General features: G+C 44.1%; 1 protein-coding gene and 1 long non-coding RNA gene across 5 annotated transcripts; one reads left to right on the forward strand and one right to left on the reverse strand.

Annotated features, from left to right (window-relative positions):
• Positions 1-3,360: 3,360 nt before the first annotated feature.
• On the forward strand, positions 3,361-20,290 carry MPL (MPL proto-oncogene, thrombopoietin receptor). 2 transcript variants are annotated; one of them, XM_079980314.1, is made up of 12 exons: positions 3,361-4,164; positions 8,435-8,567; positions 8,685-8,866; positions 9,988-10,142; positions 10,697-10,853; positions 13,615-13,744; positions 14,339-14,520; positions 14,709-14,851; positions 16,687-16,843; positions 17,088-17,175; positions 18,161-18,245; positions 18,936-20,290. In XM_079980314.1, exons 1-12 carry the CDS (start codon positions 3,963-3,965, stop codon positions 19,371-19,373), a joined length of 2,052 nt encoding a protein of 683 aa, XP_079836440.1. In that variant the 5' UTR covers positions 3,361-3,962; the 3' UTR covers positions 19,374-20,290. The 2 variants fall into 2 exon arrangements, with proteins under 2 accessions (XP_079836440.1, XP_079836441.1); XM_079980315.1 differs by having other exon boundaries at positions 3,362-4,164; positions 18,164-18,245.
• Positions 8,758-19,497, reverse strand: LOC307218335. 3 transcript variants are annotated; one of them, XR_013839914.1, is made up of 6 exons: positions 19,359-19,497; positions 15,488-15,694; positions 14,261-14,347; positions 11,222-11,339; positions 9,574-9,742; positions 8,758-8,876 (listed from the first exon to the last, which is right to left on the reverse strand). It is a non-coding gene; the product is annotated as an uncharacterized lncRNA (long non-coding RNA). The 3 variants fall into 3 exon arrangements; XR_013839913.1 differs by lacking the exon at positions 11,222-11,339 and having other exon boundaries at positions 9,574-9,765; XR_013839915.1 differs by lacking the exons at positions 11,222-11,339; positions 19,359-19,497 and adding an exon at positions 18,858-18,968 and having other exon boundaries at positions 9,574-9,765.
• Positions 20,291-20,643: the final 353 nt, after the last annotated feature.

Consider the following 20,643-nt stretch of genomic DNA (forward strand, 5'->3'; position numbering starts at 1 on the left):
TGAAGTTGTGAAATGGGGTATGACAACCTTCCTTGTGTTTTAACAGAAATCAAGAGGTACTCTCTAGCCTCCATCCTCTTACAAATGAATATAAACTGTTTATTTTTGTATATGCCTCTCAGTAACTTTGGCAGCCATTTTAACAGCCATAAAGGGCTACTTCTCCCACTCTGCTGTAGGAGGCAGTCCCCCCCCCTTCAAATACTAGCGGTCAGTACTGTTTGCATATTCTTTACCAGAGAATTCAGTGTAGGCCTTTGCCCTGCAGGGAATGCTGGCTCCACTCCAGACATTGCTGACAAACTGTTTTGGTAAGAACAGGGAAGGGAGTGAAAAAACGAGGCCCAACTGAATCAAGAAATAACTCATTGGCAAAGTAATCAAATACCACTATAACTATTCTTAACTTGGATTTAACCCAGTTTGCCAGGGCGGTACAAGTTCACAGAAATATGCCCAAAGGGTTCTGCATCTGTAAGTGTTGCCAAGGCAACAAGCGAGTTATGGATCCCGGATCCCTTCTCCTTCAGGAAAAAATGTCACCATTCCAGGTGGTGTGTTTCCATTACCTGAGAGTAAACCATGAGAGCCCTTGTGAGGTCATGCCACCATGTCATTCAAAACTTTTTATATTTCTTTATGAGACATCTTAGTTTAGCTACCATGTGTGTGACAAATATTTCCACTTACAAATAAATAAGATGGTGATTTTCTGAGTAGGCCATCTTCAGACTGTCAAATCCACAGCCATATTTGGCACATTCAGTTCCATGGGATTAGCATTTGGTATACTGGTGCTATCTACAAAATAGTGCTTTCTGCTCATGGGCAACCAGTTATAGGATATGGAAGGGAATGTGCAGAATTTATGAGAATTGAAACTTGAAACAGCAGATCCGCTATTCCACGCACATGAAGCGACCAAAAATCATGCAGAATGTTGCAGGGAAGGAAGATTCTCTTAAGCAATAAATTCATTTTTCTGTAGTTAAAAACTGTTATGGAGCACTAAATAAATAGTGTTCCAACCAGGTTTTGGTACAAACTGCATCAGCATTTCCCAGCAGTATCAAGAGTGAGGCACTGCTACAAACATTTGCTTGATTGCTTGAGGGCACAGTTTTGTGTTTATCCATGTTTTGAACTCTGTGCAGAGAAAAGCCACAGGGAGGGAAGTTGAAGTAGAGAAATGGTCGCTGAGGGAAGGGTTGGGGCATCTTCCTCATTCTCTATTAAAAAATTTCCCAAAGTTAGTTTTATGTTCTAAAAAAAAAGATATTAGGGTTTCATAACATGTGTTTGCACTAAGGATGGCTGTGTTTTGGTTTGCATAGGTAAGCTCTCCTTTAGATGTGAACTAAATCAAATTCCCTGCTATTCCTAGTTTGCATATAACAAATAATAATAATATAGTTAAGACCTTCATGGTATCGTTTTAAGAATCACTTTTAAATTGTGGAGTGTTTTTCTCTTGCATACATGTGCAGATTTTGAATGTTGTTGTTATTTCATTTATGAATGTTCCAAAGTGATTACAATACAATAAAAACATGCACAGAACAGCTGCATATATAAAAACAGCTGACATCTGCATACATAAAAATTATATATGCACACACTAATAATAATAAATCCTCTTACCCATCAGGCTGGGTTGCCCCAACCACTCTTAAAACAAGAAGGCATATATAAAATCAATTCAATTCTGATACTGATACTAAATGACACCAAAGATTTACACTTGGAAGGCTTGTTATAAAAGAGAAGCCTCCTTGACAGGCACTAAGAGGGCAATGCAAAAGGTGCCTGCTTGTCAGTTTCTCCTTGGGTGCTCAGTAATGTATGATTATTTTAGCCTTTACAGTTTCTTCACTGCTTGAATTGTTATCTGTTGCACACTTCCTCATGTCTGAGAAATAAAATGAAAAGCACCTCTCTCTCACCCTCTCCACCACATTTGCACTCTCCCACATTTGACCTCTAGTTTGTTATCTTCGAGCCTTTGGTTAGCTGTAATCAACAATCTCTTCTGTGGTGTCCACTTTAGCGATGGTTGTCCCAGCAGCCATATCTATGGTAACAGGTGGACTTTACTCAGATCAAATGCATTGAGACATGAGTGTATTCTGCTACTCATTTAGCCAGGAAGAGCAAACACTGTCTTTAACTTGGTACTTTGCCAAAGGAGTATCTTAAGTAGCTTTTATGGGTTGCTCCAAACCACCTGTTTATTCAGCATTCATCCTGATTAGCGTGCAAAAGCTTATGTGGTGGTTAGGCCACACTATGCGTTTATAGCACATGGCTTCTCCACAAAGAATCCTGGAAACTAGTTTGTTAAGCGTGCTGGGATTTGTAGCTCTGTGAGGACTAAACTACCAAATGCTGGCTTTATAAAGGATTAATTCTTATTTGTTTATTAGGCAGTTATATTATAATGAGCAGACATCCAGCAAGCATGCTGATTTGCTTGCGGGGTGTTTAGTCATCTTCCTGACTATTGTTTGTTCATCCCATACATTTCAATATCCTGTCATCCTATCACTTTCCTAAATCCAAAGAGTCCTTTGTTTTTTTACGGCAACAGTTTTTAAATGCACTTTAATTGCACAAACCTTTTGTTCCGGTGTGTGCTTGAATCCGTCCCACAAAATAGTGACAGCCTGGAGGCACTTTTAGTGATCTGGTCCTTGAGTTACATGTTGTGGTGGAGCAAATGAGGGGTGGTCCCAGTACCCATCCGCTGCTTGAAGATTTGCTTGGGGCCTCATTCCCGGATGCTCCTCACAACTTGTGGATGTGAGTGCCTGTTGACTGTTTTCTCCCACTGGTTCCAACAAGAGTTGTTTTCTTAATGTTAACTGTCACACATGGAAGAGGAATATCACAGGCAGGAATTGTGGCTGGAAGGGCCACAGTTGATAACAGTTGCCACCCACCTCTCTCTGCACCTAGTGGTGTGTGTGTGTGTATCTGTCACAGAAACTTGCTAATCACATTGGCATCCCCTTGCTGGGTCTGAGAAAAAAAGGCGCATCAAGTGTAGCATTCTGCTCCCAGTGTCCAACAGAATGTCTATGGGAAGCCTGCAAAGGACCCCTGGACGGTTAAGTCCAGACAAAGGTGACTTTATGGTTATGGCACTTATCTCGCTTTCAGGCTGAGGGAGCCAGCATTTGTTCACAGACAGCTTTCCGGCTCATGTGGCCAGCATGGCTAAACCGCTTGTGGCACAACAGGACACCATGATGGAAACCAGAGTGCAAGGAAACGCCTTTTACCTTCCCGCCACAGTGGTACCGATTTATCTACTTGCACTGGTATGCTTTTGAACTGCTAGGACAGAGGAACAGGAGCTCACCCCATCATGTGGATTCAAACCGCTGACCTTCCAATCAGCAAGCCCAAGAGACTTTGTGGTTTAGACCACAGCGTTACCCACTCCCTTGGGAAGCCCACAAGCACCATGAGGGTGCAATACCACTCTCCCATTTAGCAAGTGCAACCACAGAGCAATTTCTCCCTTAACCCACACTCGAATTCCCAGACCAGAGCCACTCTCATTTGCCTGGAGCACCCACCCCACAACATTCACAGACTATTCTTCTGAGAGCATTGCCAGCTCCTGCCAGTCCGCTACGACATCCAGTGCTTCCTGCCCAAGCGCCCCGTCCTTAAGAACCACCACCACAAGGGCAAGACATACTGCCTATCTGATCATAGCAGCCTCCAGCCAATGCTGCCACTCTTGAAGGCCATGGTGCAGTGGTTTCAGGCTGGGGAAGTGGTGGGGCCCAGGACTGGAGGAGGCCTTTACCCAGGCTTCCTGAGCAGCTGGCCTGGCACTTCCCAGATAAGCTTCCCTTGCACAGGTCCAGCAACAAAGGTTCAGAGCTTACGTTCACTGGAACAAAAAGCCAAGCAGTCCCTGTCTGCTACCTCAGCAGGAGTGCAGGCCACTGATGTATCCATGTGTCCAATGTTCTGCCAGAGCATATACTGTCGACACCAGCAGTGCGGAGGGACAAGATTTTGACTTGGGTCTGATCCTGGATGTAACTTCTAGTAGGATGGCAGTTCCTCTGTGCTTGGTGAGGCCACTGCTTGCCATACTCCTGCTCATCTCTTTGCCTGTGCTGAACTGTGTCTACATCACAGATGAAGGTAAGATTACAAACTGCTACTACTGTCCATGGTTTAGGGCAGAGCTTTCCAAACTTTTCATATTGGTAACATACTTTTTAAACATTCGTCATTTCACAACACAGTCATTCAGTTTTACTAGCAAACCGGAGATTAAACTAGCCCCTTTCCTGCCCTGGGAGGAGCTTGGGGTACATTAGCAGAACACACCTACACGCTACAGCCGACACACTAATGTGTCACGACACAATTTGGAAAGCTCTGGTTTAGGGGAAAAGGTGAGGATGAAGCATGGCTTTTGTTACTTTTTTTGTGGCCCTAGAAACCTCATTAGGAAAGCCAGGCAGGTGAACATTCTTGTGGACGAAGGGCATCTGGGCAGAGGGGGTGGGATGGGGCTTTCTGGGAGCCCCACAACAACCAGCTTTCCTGGATTAGGGTTTCCAATTTCTGATTAAAAATGCCCTCTAGGCTTTTGATCACTGTGGCATGCAGATGTCATCAGGCAAGGCTTCTCACAATGCAGTGATGAAAGAAGACACTCTTTTCAAACTATTCTCTACCATGCCCTTATTAAAACATAACTCTGGACTGTACCATGTGGGATCAGGAAACTTTGGAATAAATGAAGCTCTTCCATACTCGTAGATCAAGCTCCACCTTGGCTGCTGCAGAAGGAGGGTTAGGAGAAAACCCTTTCATGTCCTATGCCAGGATGAGGCCCAGCACAGAGAACTATAGATCCCAGAACTATAAGTGCTGGAAATTGTAGCTCTGTTGAGATAAACTACAGTTCCCGGGATTCTTTGGGGAAAGTCCTGTGCTTAACATGTATGGTATATTCATAGCCTCAGAGATGTACCTGCACACCTCCACCAAAGTGTTTCCTCTGTACGTTATTCAGGGCCACCAGTCAACAGAAGAGCAAGGAACATTGGTATGTGGAAAGATGGAACAGGTTACAAAGGCTCAAAGTGAATGTGGGTACCGAAAGCGCCAAATTGTTTCCTGTCCAGATCAATGCAGTTCTTTACTAGGATCAGCTATTAAGTGCAGTCTTTCCAGATGATGAGAATTTTCCTCACCACAACTCTCAATTAGGGAGAAACAAGATCTAACTAGAATTCAGGTTTGTTTTTCCAGCGCCATTTATTCTTCACTGTCCTTTGTATAGAGTGGTTGTGTTTCTTCCCTTCTTCTGTGGGGGCACAAGGGTGGGGTGACAGGAACATAAAAAAGACACTGACCAAGAGTTCTGTCTATGTTCAAAACTTGAATAGCTCATAAGATCTTTTCAGCTTTTGCTGATGGATATGATACTGTTAGAAATGCTACAAGGACAGAAACAAAAATCTAAAAAAATTCTTCTTTGACTTAGCGTGAATGATAAACCTTAAATTGTTTAAGGGTAAGATGTGAAATTATTGACTAAATATATATAGAACAGTGGTACCTCAGGTTACATACACTTCAGGTTACATATGCTTCAGGTTACATACGCTTCAGGTTACAGACTCTGCTAACCCAGAAATAGTGCTTCAGGTTAAGAACTTTGCTTCAGGATGAGAACAGAAATCGTGCTCCGGCGGCGCAGCGGCAGCAGGAGGCCCCATTAGCTAAAGTGGTGCTTCAGGTTAAGAACAGTTTCAGGTTAAGTACGGACCTCCGGAACGAATTAAGTACTTAACCTGAGGTACCACTGTATTCAGATTTCACAGATATCCTATGTTCTGCAGTGTTACTTCTCGAACCCTTAATTCTGATGGTATAATTCATTTTACCTTCTTGCATTGTTTGTTCCTACAGAATTATTGATCCCCTTGATTTCTTTGTTTCCCTCTCAAATCTTTTAAAATTAGGGCTCCCTCCAGATGTCCTTTTTATTGTGTATTTGTCATTACTCATGATTCTGCCTGCAAAAGTGTCACGGTGAACCTATACTGCTTTGTTTCCAGTCAATGCATGTCCCATAGTCTCCTGCTTTCCTTTCTCACTGGGATTCTAGATACAATATTTACCCTTATAAGACACTCCTGAAACACTGTGGGAGGGGAAAGCAGCTAGTGAATTATTTTCGTGGGGATGGGTTAATGAACCCTGTTACTTCTCCACTCAAAATCTTAGCGTCTTGAGACTACTTTTTTTAAAGTCATTGTTTTCATTGCATTTGCGTATAATGTGTAGTTTGTTCCCTTATCTTGCTTCCTCCCACTCTCACTGGGAGTTCTATCTCCCTGGGACAGGAAGCTGCTCCCCCCACCCCAAGTTTGCCACAAAACCACATGGCTATTTTGGGATGTTTGTGAACACTTCCTGGCAGCAAATACTTTGGGGTGGTGGTAATCATGAGCTCCCCCTTTCCCTAAACCTCTCCCAACCCACTCAAACAACTGTGTTGCCAATATGGATGTTCACATAAAAAAACAGAAACAGAATGACAACATTTAGGGTCAGTACCGTTTGCATTTGTGGGTTATGAAAATCAGTACTGTTAGATGGATGTGTGGTGTACAAAAATGAAAATACATTATAGAAGGGATGAGGAACCTATGGCCCTCCAGAGGTTGCTGGACTACAACTCCCATCAGCCCTAAACATTGGCCATGCTGGCTGAACTAATGGGAGGTGGAGTACAACAGGTCCTCATTCTTGCATTATAGAGAAAATTAATACTGTTGGGGGGAGCATTTTAATGAGCCACTAAGCTTTATGGCAGAAGGGGGTCATAACAGGGCCAGTGACTGCAGGCTGCACCACCCACCCACCCCAAGATGCAGGGCGGGGTCTTTGCATGTTACCTGGTATGTACTTATTCAGAGAACTGCACCCAAACATTCAGGTTGGTGCCAAAGAATGAGAGCGTGGAGGTGCACTTTGAATAACCACAGCCAGCCCCCCACCTTTATTGAGCAACTTCTTGCACCTCACCCCACACCCACTTAATTCAAAATTAACCAACATTATTTGATCCCTTCATGTGGCTAACTTTTATCTAGATCATCAGCCGTTCTCCTCAGCAGAAACTAGTTTGTCAGCTTCTAAGACTGTATGAACCCCCCACCCCTCACCCCATTTGCTCTGCAGTCATCATTATACTCCCACTGCTTGTTTGGGAAGTGGCAAAGCCCACATTATCCACAATCTGTATCTCTCTTGTGGTTTGTTATGAAATAAATACTGTGTTTTGGTGCATTTTCTCACACACCTGCTTTGAACCAAATTGAGAAAAAGAACCACCTAGTTGCATTTCAAGCCAGTGATGTGTACACAGCCTAACACACATTTCTCTCCACTGCAGTGTGTCTTCTGGAAATTCTATCATGCATTTGATAAGGATATTTCATTTTATATCCCTTCCCTCCCCATTATCATAGCTACCTCACCCCTGTGTTGGCAAACAGGATCTCTGCCCCGCCCCCCTCCCAAGGCTAACTTTAGCATGGAGTGGGGGAAATTTTGTTGTAATCACTAAGGGGAGAAGGGTTAAATTTCACCACCACCACCCCAGCATGCTGTGTTCCCAATGACATTGCTGCTTGGCACTTGCAATTTTTTTTAAAAAAACAATGTTAGAGAAACCATTAGCATCATGTGTAATTACAGGTAGGTAGTTGTGTTGGTCTGCCGTAGTCAAAACAATTTTTTCAAAAAAAATTCTTTCCAGTAGCACCTTAGAGACCAACTAAGTGTATCTGAAGAAGTGTGCATGCACACGAAAGCTCATACCAATAACAAACTTAGTTGGTCTCTAAGGTGCTACTGGAAAGGGGGGGAAATTATTTTGTTTCATCGTGTGTAGTTAGGCTCCTAGAAACATAAGAAGTTTCATTAGAGTAGGCCAAACTATTGGTCTATCTGGCCTGGAACTGTCCAAAAGTGAAGAAGCATTTCACATCATGCACTACCTGATTTTCTTAGCACACTGAAGAAAGACCCTACAGGAGTGGTCCCTTCTCCCCTTCTGAAACTTCCCCACCCCCAAAGACTTGAGCATGGCTATAAAACTCTTATTCCAAGCTGACTGGAGCCCTGGAGAGAAGCACAACCCGTGACAGGCTGTGGTGACTTACTGGCCATTTCTTACAGCTTGTGCTTGTACAAACACATGTATTAATCTCTATGACCACAGTTCTATTTGCCATGCACTTGCTTCCTCTCATCTCACAGTCCAGATGACTTTGGGTATTTGTGGTTACAATTGTCGCCCTATTCAGCTTGAAGACTTATGCAAGCTTCTCTTTCTTTCTTTCTTTCTTTCTTTCTTTCTTTCTTTCTTTTTCTCTCCCCACAGAGGCTGATCTATTGGCTGAAACAGCTCAGGACATCTTCTGCTTTTCTCGCACCTTTGAGGATCTCACTTGCTTTTGGGATGAACCAGCACACGTGGATGGGGCATATCAGCGCTTCTTCTATACATACAAAGGGTGAGAGGTTTTTATACATGGCTATGATCCATAGTCCAGGCTGCCTGGAAGGTTTCCAGTAGAAGAATACTGCAGCTCCTTGAGGTTTCCCACTGCCCACTCTCTTCATCTCCACAGAGACAGAAGCCGAGAATGCACTCTGCGGTCAGCAAAGCAGAGTGATGGAGGCTGGCGCCATGTCTGCATCTTCCCCAGGAACCATCAGGATATTCTGCTCTTTGCAGAACTCCACGTCGAGGTGTTAGACACCATTAGTAATCACACCACTCGCTCTCAGGATCTCTCAGTGGCGTCTGTTGGTAAGCCTTCCTTTGGATTTGAGAAACAAGGAAATGTGGCGTGACATTAAAAACAATTTTTAAACACTTAACAATCACAAAACATGTGATGGCTCCTGAAAATATGTATCTCAGGTGTCATCCTTAGGACATGGTCCTAAATCCCACCCACCACTGGCAGGGCTTGTTGAGTGGTACAGCCATCACTGCATCAGGATTCCACCACTCACAGATATACCATTAGCAAGCTTCCTGTCTGCACACACATTTGGAGGGCAAAAAGGGGACAGCCGAGTGAATCCAGCCTAATCCAGCCCCCAGCCTAATCCAGCCCCCAGCCTGGCAAACAACAACAACAACCAACAGTACTGAGGATGAGGCCATATGTATCTCCCTGGGAAGGAAGTTCAAAGGGGTGGGGCACTGGCACCTGCCAGCCAAACAACTCTTGCTGGTGGATCAGGGAGCAGAGCCTGCCCTAAGGATCTCACAGTAAAATCTGAGCATGAGGAGGAAAGCCAGAGGCAAAGGGAAGGATGGACAAAGTGGAGGTCACATAAATAAGAAATGAAGTTACACCTACTTAAGCTTCACACTTGAGGATGTGACACCATCAAATTCTTGCAAACTTTCATTTCTACATTTGGCTCTGTCCATATGGCTGCCCTTTTCCTAGAGGCTAAGAAGTAGTGCATCCGGCCAGAATGCGGATGCCTAGATTGACATACCTGTCCCATACCACCAGAGCTTGCCAATGCTAGCTGGAGAACTGCAGCCCACCTTTCTGCTGCTTTGTTGTTGCGTGCTGCAGTCCCAAGAAAGCAACCTTGCAGCAGACGCAGCCAAGTCCCCAGCATTCTTGCTTGCCTCTGCAGATTCCTGCACTCCCAGTTGTGACTACCACACAGAGAAGCATTCCACTGTAAATATACTGCATATACAGGAGAAATGTAACAAATCCACATATTATGTATTTATTAGAACACTACTTGGGGATTTACTGTTGCTTCAGAGATTGAAACAATGGTAATATTTACTGCGCCACTTAAGTGTTGAAATTATATCTTCATCTGTCTTTGTTTGTAAATCCCATAGTTTTCTATCTACGTTTGTAAATCCCACAATTGTCTATCTATGCTTAGGTCTGATTGCTCCACCAATGAATGTAACAGTGGTGTGGCCTGGAGTGGCACGACAGTTGCACGTAGCCTGGACCCCCCCACCTTTCCACTATGCAGACTTCTTGGCCTATGAGGTTCTTTACAGTGCTGAAGGCTCCACAGAGCCACCATCCAGGGTATGGCTTATATGGGGCAGGGGAGGTTGTGGTGTATGACACCTGCAGGGCAGATGGCTGTGTCTAAAACTCTAAGCAGGACACCAAGCTCTGTGGCTATCAAGTAGGGGTGAAGGAGCAGTTCAATGCGGTTTGCATTTACAGGTGAGCCTACTTATTTTGCACATTCTGCAACACTACACAAACCTCTGAACTCTACAATTCTATGATCCTATGAAAACACAGACATCCTTCCAAATTCAGAATTCTCTGAATTTTGCAGTGCAGTTCTCCAGCCAAATAGTGTGTACAAAAACACAAATGCTAGGATAAAATGTGCCTACAAATGCACATATTACTGAAAATAGCATACAAAAGTGCATTAGATAAGGGAAAACACCTTTGCCAAAATGTGTCTATTATGCAAATGAAGCAGCGTAAAAGGGGAGAAATTTGCAGTAAAATGTTGCTAAATTTTCATGAGCACTTATTGTTAAACAATTTGCAAACAGATGAGCTATCGGGGGAAACTACTTCCACTAATCCTTACATGTGCCTGATTCCATCCCTCATAGATGGAAGTGAAGAACAGCCATACATGCCGCCTCAGAGACCTGCTCCCTGGGCACTGCTACCACATCCAAGTGCGCACCAAGCCTGATGGCCTCTCTCTTGATGGGCTCTGGGGACCATGGTCTCCAGTAGTATTAGCAGAGACACCCCATCTCCCTGGTAAGGGTCCTGTTGTTTGGTAAACAGTTGTCATGGGGATCTTAGTTGCATTACTTTCTAACAATGCACTATGACTGCATACATATTGTTACATGCCACCCCAATCTCCAAGCAGTGTGAGTTTCAAGTTGTTTCAGGTGCTTACCCAGGGTTTGGTTTCCTCAGAATGAGGGACATTGGAGACTGTAGTGTCTTTAGGATACATGGTTTAGTTATTCTTTCTATATAGCTCTGTTTCTCCATAATAACTTATTTGGACTAGTGCCTAGATGTAGAGGTGAAACGGATACAGGGCAAGTGGGAGGTGAGGTTGAATCCTGGCAAGATGAAAGCACTGTGGGTGAGTGGTTCTCATGTTAATTGCCTACCCTGGATGGGGTTGCATTCCCCCTGGAGGAGCAAGTTCACAGTCTGTGGGTTCTTCTCAATCTAGCTTTGTCACTGGGAGTCCAGGTAGCCCCAATGGCTAGAAGTGCCTTTTATCAGCTGCAATTGGAATGGCAGGTGTGACCATTCCTTGACTGGGAAAGCTTGGTCACAGTAGTTAATGTACTGGTTACTTCAAGACTGGAATTCCATATTACACTCTATGTGGGGCCTCCCTTGTGCTTAATTCAGAAGCTACAGTTAGTACAGAGTGCTGTGGTACAATTGCTGGCAGGAAACTCTCCTCAGAGAGATCTGCACTGGTAGCTAATTTGCTGCCAGGCCAAGTCCAAAGCGTTACTGTTAGTCTATAAAGCCCTTAGCAGCTTGGGATCAGTTTACTTGCAAGATTGCCATACCCCATACATGCCCACTCAACCACTTCGAGCTGCGGAAATGGCATTCTTACAGGAGTTACATACCATATTTTTCCATGTATAACACGCCCCCATGTATAAGACGCCCCCTATTTTGAGGGACTCCAAATTAAGAAAATGGGGGAAGGTGGCACAGAGTCATTTAAAGCAAACACCCAATTGCCACGCAAAAGACAATCCAAAGCAACCTTTGCTGCAGCAACCAATCACATGCCCAATTGCCACAATGGCAGCCAACCCAAAGAATTAAACTCACTTCCACAGGATGCAAGGGTGGTTTTAAAAGAGGATTAGGCAAATTAATGGCGGGTAAGGCTGTCAGTGATGGCTATGCTCTGCCTCCACAGTTGGAGGCAACAATGCTTCTGAATAGCAGTGGCTGGAAACCACAGGAGGGGAGAGGCCTCTTTGGCCCAGGTCCTGCTTGTGGGTACCCCACAGGCATCTGGTTGGCCACTATGGGAACAGGTTGCTGTGTTAGATGGACTACTGGGCTGATCCTGCAGACACTACCAGTTTTTATGTGGTAACACTAGGTAATATGAAATGCTTCCAAGAAGCACTTGTTAAATCTTCAAAGCTCTATTGCTTTACAATAAAGAGCAAACACCTGAATATGCCAATCGCAAAAAAGAAATGCTTATTAAACTATGAAAGGTAATATATGAAATGCTTCCAGGAGATGCTTGTTGAATTATGAACGGTAATAAGCACCTGGACTAATTTAAACAGCATACATCTCCCTTGCAAAATAAGAGATGAAGAGCAATAGGAGTATCTAATTGAATCTTCACTGACTTCCTCAGAGGAAGGTAAATCTCACTGCTGTTGTAATCTGTATTTTGACCCAATAAAGTTTTTCATTAGATTTCTATCCCACTCTTCCTCCCCAAGGAGATCTGGGCAGCTCCTTTTAAGAAATAGAACCCCATAAAAAGAAGTGTCCAGGCACCAGAATTCCTAGAGGCATATATCTGAGCACCTGTTGCCATCAGGGTGGAACCTATGCCTTCCCCACCGTATTTTTACCATCTCTTTGTATTGTAAATAGTTGTTTCACCAATGCTGACATAAATTGATATGTGCGAAAAGCAACAACCATTTATTTCCGTCAGGGAGGTGGTAGTGGCAGTAGTAGCTGATCTCTAGTAAGGCAAGGGGAGCTGAGGTGGCCTTGGTAGGAACAGGGGCCTGAGGAAAGAGGAGCAGACTGAGAGGGATGAAAAGGCCATCCATCTTGGGTGTGCCACAGTGGCCAGGTGAAGGCCAGGATCTGTCTTTAATGTGAGGGTGCAGAGGATGTCCATGTGTTGTCTATGAAGGCAGGGTGGTGTGGAGGCAGAGGACTGGTTTGGGAAGAAATGGGTAGAGGCAGGAACCAGTAGCAAGCAAGCAAGATCTTCACTGTTGCAACAGAGTCCCTAACCCCTGTCCCACTGCAGGAAGGTAAGGGCCTAGAACAAAAGTGTATAACAGCTTTTTAAGGCTTTAGAAATTGCACAACCCCTTAGCCAAAGACCATCCAAAAGCATCATACAACCGTCACAGAAACAGGCGGTCTACAACATAAATTTGAGAGTTTGGCTTGTCTCCTGTTTCTCAAGATACCTGATAATGCTTGCTGACTTGCATTATCTTTGCCAGTTGCGGCCATCTTGTGAAATAGTATGTACCCTAGTTTCTGAAACCATTGTCACAGACCTCTCCCCTATTCATAAACAAAGTGTGCTCTTTAGAGTGAATTTGAAGGATTTGTTAGTGAAAAGAACCATTGGGGAAGGTTTTTTTCCACGGTATTTCCTTCTGCAGAGAAATATTTGGGGTCTGAAATATCTCAGGCATGTGGTTTATGTACTTAAGTTTTATTTATGACACCTTAGAATTCTTATGACAATTCCACATTGTATTTAAAAGATGCTGTCTTACTCCTGATTCCTCTCACTCTCTGTTCTGCCAAGAGGAAATTGGCCTGCAGTGCTTCACTCCTGACCTACGCCAATTGCGCTGCTGGTGGAAGTGGGAGACCACAGAACCTGGCCCCTCTCAAAGCATATTGTACTGGGCAGAAGAGAACAGCAGAAATTCAAGGTGACACAACAACACCCCGCCCCCAAATCCTGGGCTGTCCTGCTGCCGTAGTTATGATTGCTGGTGTCCACCGTTCATCCTCCAAAACACCCCTGCCTCCCCCTCAACTCTCACATGTCAACAATAGGCAAAGCTCTGAATCAGCATTGTCTCTGAAGTCACCCAAGGCTGCCCCCAAATATTCATATAATCTAGTCCAACCCCATACCAAGCAGGGAAATGAGGTGGGTCACTTTTGCCTATGTGGTCTTGCACACGTCCAGGGACTTTCTTTTTTAAAGATGTGTACGCAAGTACCTGTGTAAGAAGTAAAAAGGTAGTGGAGGCAGAGGAGGAAGAATGATTGAGAGGAGAGACAAAAAAGAAATCCTGGGTATTTTTCATCAGGCTCTGCCCATTAATGCATACGGCAAGCACCAAAATAGCAATGAATCTATTGACTGGGAGGAAACTGGAGTGTGCGGGCATTTGTGAGCCAACCATACATGCAAAAAGAAAAAATGAGCTTCAAATGACCTGTTTGCAAGATAATGCCTCTGTGTGGACATAGCTTCTGTTGATATAGCTGACTCCATCCTCACTCTTGGTTTCCAGAATGCAAACCTGGCAGAAGTGTGAGGGGAAAGAAGAGGAGATTAAGCCCCACTATGACCGCCATAACCAGACATGCACCTTCCAGCCTAGCAACACAAGTTATATCTCTGTCCTGGTGATTCTCAGCCAGGGACAGCAAGAAGTCAACTACTTGAAAGAGCCATTCCAACTGTACCATGTTGGTAAGAATCTCCAACATGTCTGGGCCACGGCACCATGGCTGCTGTCAGTCTGCATTTTGGGGGTAGCAAACTGTCCTGAAGAGCAGGAGCATCAGGCGGTGTATAGTGCTGTTTGCACTGCATTGGGCCTCTGCCGCTTCTGCAAACTGAGCTGACTTGACCAGCCATCTCTCTCCCTCTGATTATAGTGCTCACTGCTCCACCAAGCATCCTGCAAGTCACTGTAGACAGAGGTGTGCTAAAGCTGGAGTGGGCACCACCACTGGAAGAATTAGCTGAACATATGGTGTATCAGATACAGTATGCAGAACAAGACATCTCAAAATGGAAGGTAATATAAAAATGTATGAGGAATGCATGAGAGAGTATTAGGACCACACATCTGTTGCATTAGATACCCTTTTCCCCCCTTTCAGTACTAGAGCACAACTGGAAACATAAGGGAAGTGCCTTTGATAAAAACACATAGCTTTCCCCAGGAAAAACTCCCTGGCAACAGCTGAAAAAAGGAAAGGAAAGAAAGGCTAATCCAGTTGCAGGCTGCATTAATAGAGCCATAGTTTCCAAAATGAGAAGCAATAGCTCCACTTTATTTTGCACCAGGACTTCATCTGGATTACTGTGTGCAGTGCTGGGCTCCTCACTTTTAAGCTATAGACAAAATGTAATGAGTTCAGTGGAAGGCACTGAATCAGTGTCAATAGCATGAATTGTGCTCCACCCCCAGCCATCACCATTGGTCTAGGAGACAAGCACAAGCTGAAGGGATGTGTGTCATTGTTGGAATGTTCAGTCACCAAACTGATCTCTGTTTATACATGTCCTGAGACATGTGAGACCACAGAAAAGAGCTTAAGGCTATAAAACAGCCTTTATAGAACATGTTATTTTTGCAGCTCAGATAGAGTGGCTATGGGGTTCTGACCCAGTTCTTCTGAAGTAGTCAATTATATATCAAGGAGCTCACCTGATCCTGCCTCACCCAACAGGGCCCAAACTTCCATCTTCCAGTCTATGGTGCCCCTGGTCTTTCACTCAGTTCCTCCAGACTGTTCAGTGTTTTGGGGTGAGATGCAATCACATACTGGCAAAATCAAGTTGCACAGTTCAAGTGAATTTGGTGTACTGGAAAGGGTGGGCTAACAGTTGTTTGATACAGTGTCATCTGACCTCTCTGCAAACAAATTAGGATGAATATTCAATAAATAGCTAATATCATCTAACCTCCATGTAAATCACTGATCTTCAACTGGTAGGTCAGGACCCTGCGGTTCAGCCTTTCTCAATGTTCTCAAAGATGTTGAACTACAATTCCTATGATTCCTAGCCAGTGTGGCCAATGGTCAGGGATGAGGGGAGTTGTAGTTCAAGAACATCTGAGGACTCAAGGTTGAGAAAGGCTGCTTTAGTTGACAATGGACTGATCTAAGGTGGGTCACAACAAGAGCACTCCCACCATGCAAATATATGGCAAAAGATTAAGAAATGGGTTCTTAAAAGTGTTCTTTTTGGGGTTAAAAGTGGATCCTGAGTCTGATAAGGTTGAAGATACTTGCTGTAAACAATTCAGAGAGAATGCTAAATAAACAGGTTGTCTGGAAGCAACCCAGGTCAATTATCTTTTATAATTCACTGCTCCATTTTGTCATTAAAAAGCCTTTGATCAACATGCCAGGCTTTTCCAAAGAGGTTTGTGAACTTTCTGATGCAATTGCCCTCAACCCTTGTAGAGCTGTCTTCTGGCAGCAGGATTTCTGGCAAGTTCATGATAAAACCAAGCAGTGCTGCTTTTTTTTTTTTTTTTTTTTGCACTAGTTGCAATTTGTGGACCTTCTTCAAGGGCAGTGTCACATGCCATACTGCCATATCTGGCTTATGAATTCAAGGCAATCAGCCAGATGGGAAAAGTTTAAACAAAAGGACTTAAAGATGCTACATCCTCCAGTTTTTCAACACAAACAAAGTCTTTCACAAAGTGGGGGAGTGAGTGTGAGAAAGAGACCCATGTTAGAAGTTTGTACTGGGATCAGATGAGTGATGCTTGAGGACCAGCAAATACAGAGCAAAAACAGTCTCACAGCTCTGACCCAGATAGCACAACTGCTCTAGGTTCTGGATGTGAATCTAACCAGCTAAGCACACCTAATGGGGCTATTCTCTGGGCAGACTTTGCAGGTGCAGTACTCAAACAGCAGTGAAATTCATCTGGCAGCCGGGGGCCACTGCTGCCTTCAGCTTCGTGCTCAGCCAGATGGACAGAAGTTCCAAGGGAACTGGAGTGTGTGGTCAGAACATGTGTGCACTGATGTCCCACCTGATTCAGGTAAGAGACCACAAATAGAAATGTAGGGTTGGATACAGGCAGTGTTTTTTTCTAAAAAGAAATGTTTAGGGGTACTCTCATTTTCCTACTCATATTGAAATACTGCCCCTCAAAGAGGCCAAACTTAAATTCACAAAACGTTTAGGGTTATGCGTACCTCTGCATCCCCTGAGGCCCAAATGGGCATTTAGAAAAGAGCTGACATAGTTTGGTAACACAGCTTCACCCTTTGTATCTTCCCTAGGTTCAACCATCTTAAATGTGACACCTGCTCTGTTGCTCTGTGCAGGGCTTGTATTGGGGCTGGGCTGCATCTTCCTGTCCATTCACAGGTAAATTTACATCATCTAGCATTCACCTTCAATACTTAGTTTTATTTTGGGAGCTAGTTGCAAATTGGAGAAACTGTTATGGACTCCATGCACAGACAATAATCACAACCATGCACATGAATGTATAGTAAACACACACACTCCCACCTTCACCAGCAATTAGGCTTGGAAAAAACCATTTTTGCTCCCCTACCTCCCACATCAGAGATATCTTCCTAGAGTGCAGCTGGAAGGGAAGTTTGTACACATGCATCCAGGAAGTTCACTCACATACACATATCCTGCAACAATTAGGTTTGAGCAAAGTCTCCTGTTGGAGCCAAGAGAGGACTTTTTCCATTCCTATTTGCAAAATGTCCCTCCCCTGATGCAATTAGGCATGAAAAAAGCCCTCTATTAGCTCTAGTCTAGTAGTAGACTTTGTTCAAACCTAATTGCAGAGGAGGTTCTACTGGGGGAGGAGGTTTAAAGCTGGGGAGAATTAACTCCCCTCCCCAGCTATCACCCTCAACATTGAAAGCTCACCTCACCCCACCGGTGGTGCCATAATTAGGCTACTATTAGCTACAATAGTAGGGTTCTTTCAAATTGCTCAGGGTTGGGGTGGGGTTGATGTAAGACCAGGGGTAGGAAACCTAAGGCCTGGGGGCCGGATGTGGCCCAATCACCTTCTCAATCCTGCCCACGGATGGTCTGGGAATCAACGTGCTTTTATGAGTAGAATGTGTGCTTTTATTTAAAATGCATCTCTGGGTTATTTGTGGGGCATAGGAATTCGTTCATTACCCCCCCGCCAATATAATCCAGCCCACCACATGGTCTGAGGGACAGTGGACCAGCCCACGGCTGAAAAAGGTTGCTGACCCCTGTGTAAGACCAAAACAAAAAACCACATTTTGGGATGGGGCTGTGATAGAGGCAGATTTGCTTCTATTGAGATCAGCTGGGTTCCCTGAATTTCACATGCTCATTGTTCCTTGTTAAGCAGTCTGAAACAAAAGCTCTGGCCGCCCATCCCAGACCCTCACCACGTCCTGGATGGATTCCTTGAGGACAATGGAAAGCACCAGGTGAGGCCTTCCTCTTCCATACAGGCACCAACACCAATGTTGTTGGTGGATAGGACAGGAGACCAGAGTAATCATTTTTAAAGGTGGTGAACAGTATGGCTGCCTTACTGTCTTCCAGTTCTGTTTTGATGGGAGCCTGCTTCAAGTTTGCAAGGCTTCATGACTGACATGAAAACATCAGGCATAAGTTTCATAACTCTAATTAGTCTTTTCCTTGATGCAGATTTATAAATCCTGAATTGTGATTTGTAAATGTTGTCATAGTGGAAGTTAAAGAGACAGCATACTTTGTCTGAAGCAGCATTAAGAGTCATTTTAACGTGGCGAGTCAGAATACACCAAAATAGGGTATCTAACAGTGACAAAGAGGGCTATAAATACAGAACCATGAAACTGACATTTCTCTCTGCCTTATTTCTTATAGTTTCCAGCAGAATTGCATTACCGGTAATTCCCATAACAAAATCTCAAGCTGATGTTGCTTCTGTCAGCTATCCTCTCCCCAGGGAGATTTTCTGTCTGAAGTTGGGATGGCAAATATGTGCCCCCCAGGTATTTTGTAATAGGAGTGTTAACATGTACACAGAGATAAGTATGCATGTACACATTTACCTCCACACTGTAGATTGGAGAGGGTGAAGCCCAGGGACATTTTTGTGTTTCTGATGCTGCTTCCTTCCCATCTTCCAGGTGAATGCTTTCTTCTGCAACAAAACTTTAGAGAACACACCTTTGACTTGCTTGCTGGAAGTCCTGTCTGAGATACCCCTGGAAACACGTAGCAGTAGCCCTCTCCTAGATAGTACTCAGCTGCACCAGACAGAAAGGGACACCCAGGCTTCTTCACACTTGTACTACATGGTGCCAAGTCCTAGCAATCCCCAAGGGAATAATAATGAAAATGAGTATTTTGGTGCCACTGATGATGGACATGACACGCTCTCACTGCCCTTGGAACATGATCTACACATAACTTCGGAACTGAAGGTCCAGCTAAGTATCTTCACCTTGTTCAGTACACCACTTTTGGCTCCTGACACAAAAGAGGAAAGAAGATGGGAAACTTCTGGGGACGAGTCTGTGTCTGCCACACACATATCAAACCAGTCTTACCGGCTCGTGGGCTGACTGTACATGCTCATTAGAGGGTGGCAACAAGAAATGATGTGGTTCTGTAGATTTTTGCAGAAGATATTCTCAGCTGCTGCAGGGAAGGCATTTTGCCAATTCCTGCACATTGAATCTGTTTCCTGTCCTTAGCAGCTGATTGCATTAGGCTGAGGGATAAGAGTAAAACCTGATTGGGAGATATACCCACATGGTAACTGGTACTCAAGGCCCATCATATATATTTCCAAATGCAGTGCAATTCCTAAGAAACTACACCCTACTGATTTACCCATTTGATTTTTATAGCACGAGAGCCAGAGATAGCTGCAAAAAGCCATTTAGGACTTTCCACAACATGGAGAAGTAAACTGGCCGTTGCACGGGATGTTATGCCGATTATGAGAGCCAATCACAGCAATACGTGGTGAGCATAGAAATGCATATAATCTGTGGCTACTTAGTCTTAATGTGGTAACTCACATCATGTTGATAGGCCACACTGTAAAAATCAAGTTAATCTATTCTGCCTTTGACTTCATTTTACATCACGAGCCACAACTCTCCTACAGCAGGGGAGTCACTATAATTACTGGCATTTGCATTGTGACCAGGTATTAGTGCATAGAATAATGTTTAGTAGTGCAACTTTTCTAAAAGCACACTCACTGTGGTCCCCTCAGTGCAAAGCCACGGAAATATGTAGGAGGTGGAGTTTTTGCAAGAGTATTCAGGGTGGGATGGTTTTGAAACATAACACACAGGGCTTTCCAAAGGGACTCATTGCTCAAACGCCTCTTAAAATGTAAGGGTGTGGCTGCGCTTAGCATTTCGCCTTCAGACACATGTATATACTACCTTGTTCTTCCCTGTATATTGCTTTGTACAGTCTGTGTTGGTGATTATAGTATAAAGAATAAAATCCCATTGGCTCTGAAGAGGTTTTACTTCATGAGATTACAAATTGCTTACACTGAAAATAACCAGTCTTGCACCGCACAACACCTTAAAAAGCATTGGTCTGTTTGTGTCAAGCCTAACATTCTGGGAGCAATCTATCCTGGCCAATATTATCCCACTTCCAACCGTAGAGGCTAATTTAGTGCAAAGCAGAAGAGCTTACATTTATTCCCAGCAATTAACCATATCACTAATGCTCAAACTGACTTTCTTGCACTTCAGGTCTGTCTACTGTTAAAATCAAAAGGCCTGTTAGTTTAAATGCAAACAGCTGGATTTAAGCAATTTGTGGATCACAGCATGCATTGCACAACTGGTTATTCAGATCTTC

Source organism: Podarcis cretensis, assembly GCF_951804945.1.
Source record: "Podarcis cretensis genome assembly, chromosome: 6".
NCBI classification, from domain to species: Eukaryota; Metazoa; Chordata; class Lepidosauria; order Squamata; family Lacertidae; genus Podarcis; species Podarcis cretensis.

What these genes read in the sequence shown, in the direction of transcription:
- MPL (XM_079980314.1), top strand. Translation starts at nt 3,963, where the DNA reads ATGTATCCATGTGTCCAATGTTCTGCCAGAGCATATACTGTCGACACC. An exon ending in CCACAGAGCCACCATCCAGG is followed by an intron (nt 10,143 to 10,696) that starts GTATGGCTTATA and finishes CATCCCTCATAG; the next exon opens with ATGGAAGTGAAGAACAGCCA. An exon ending in AGGACAATGGAAAGCACCAG is followed by an intron (nt 18,246 to 18,935) that starts GTGAGGCCTTCC and finishes CCCATCTTCCAG; the next exon opens with GTGAATGCTTTCTTCTGCAA.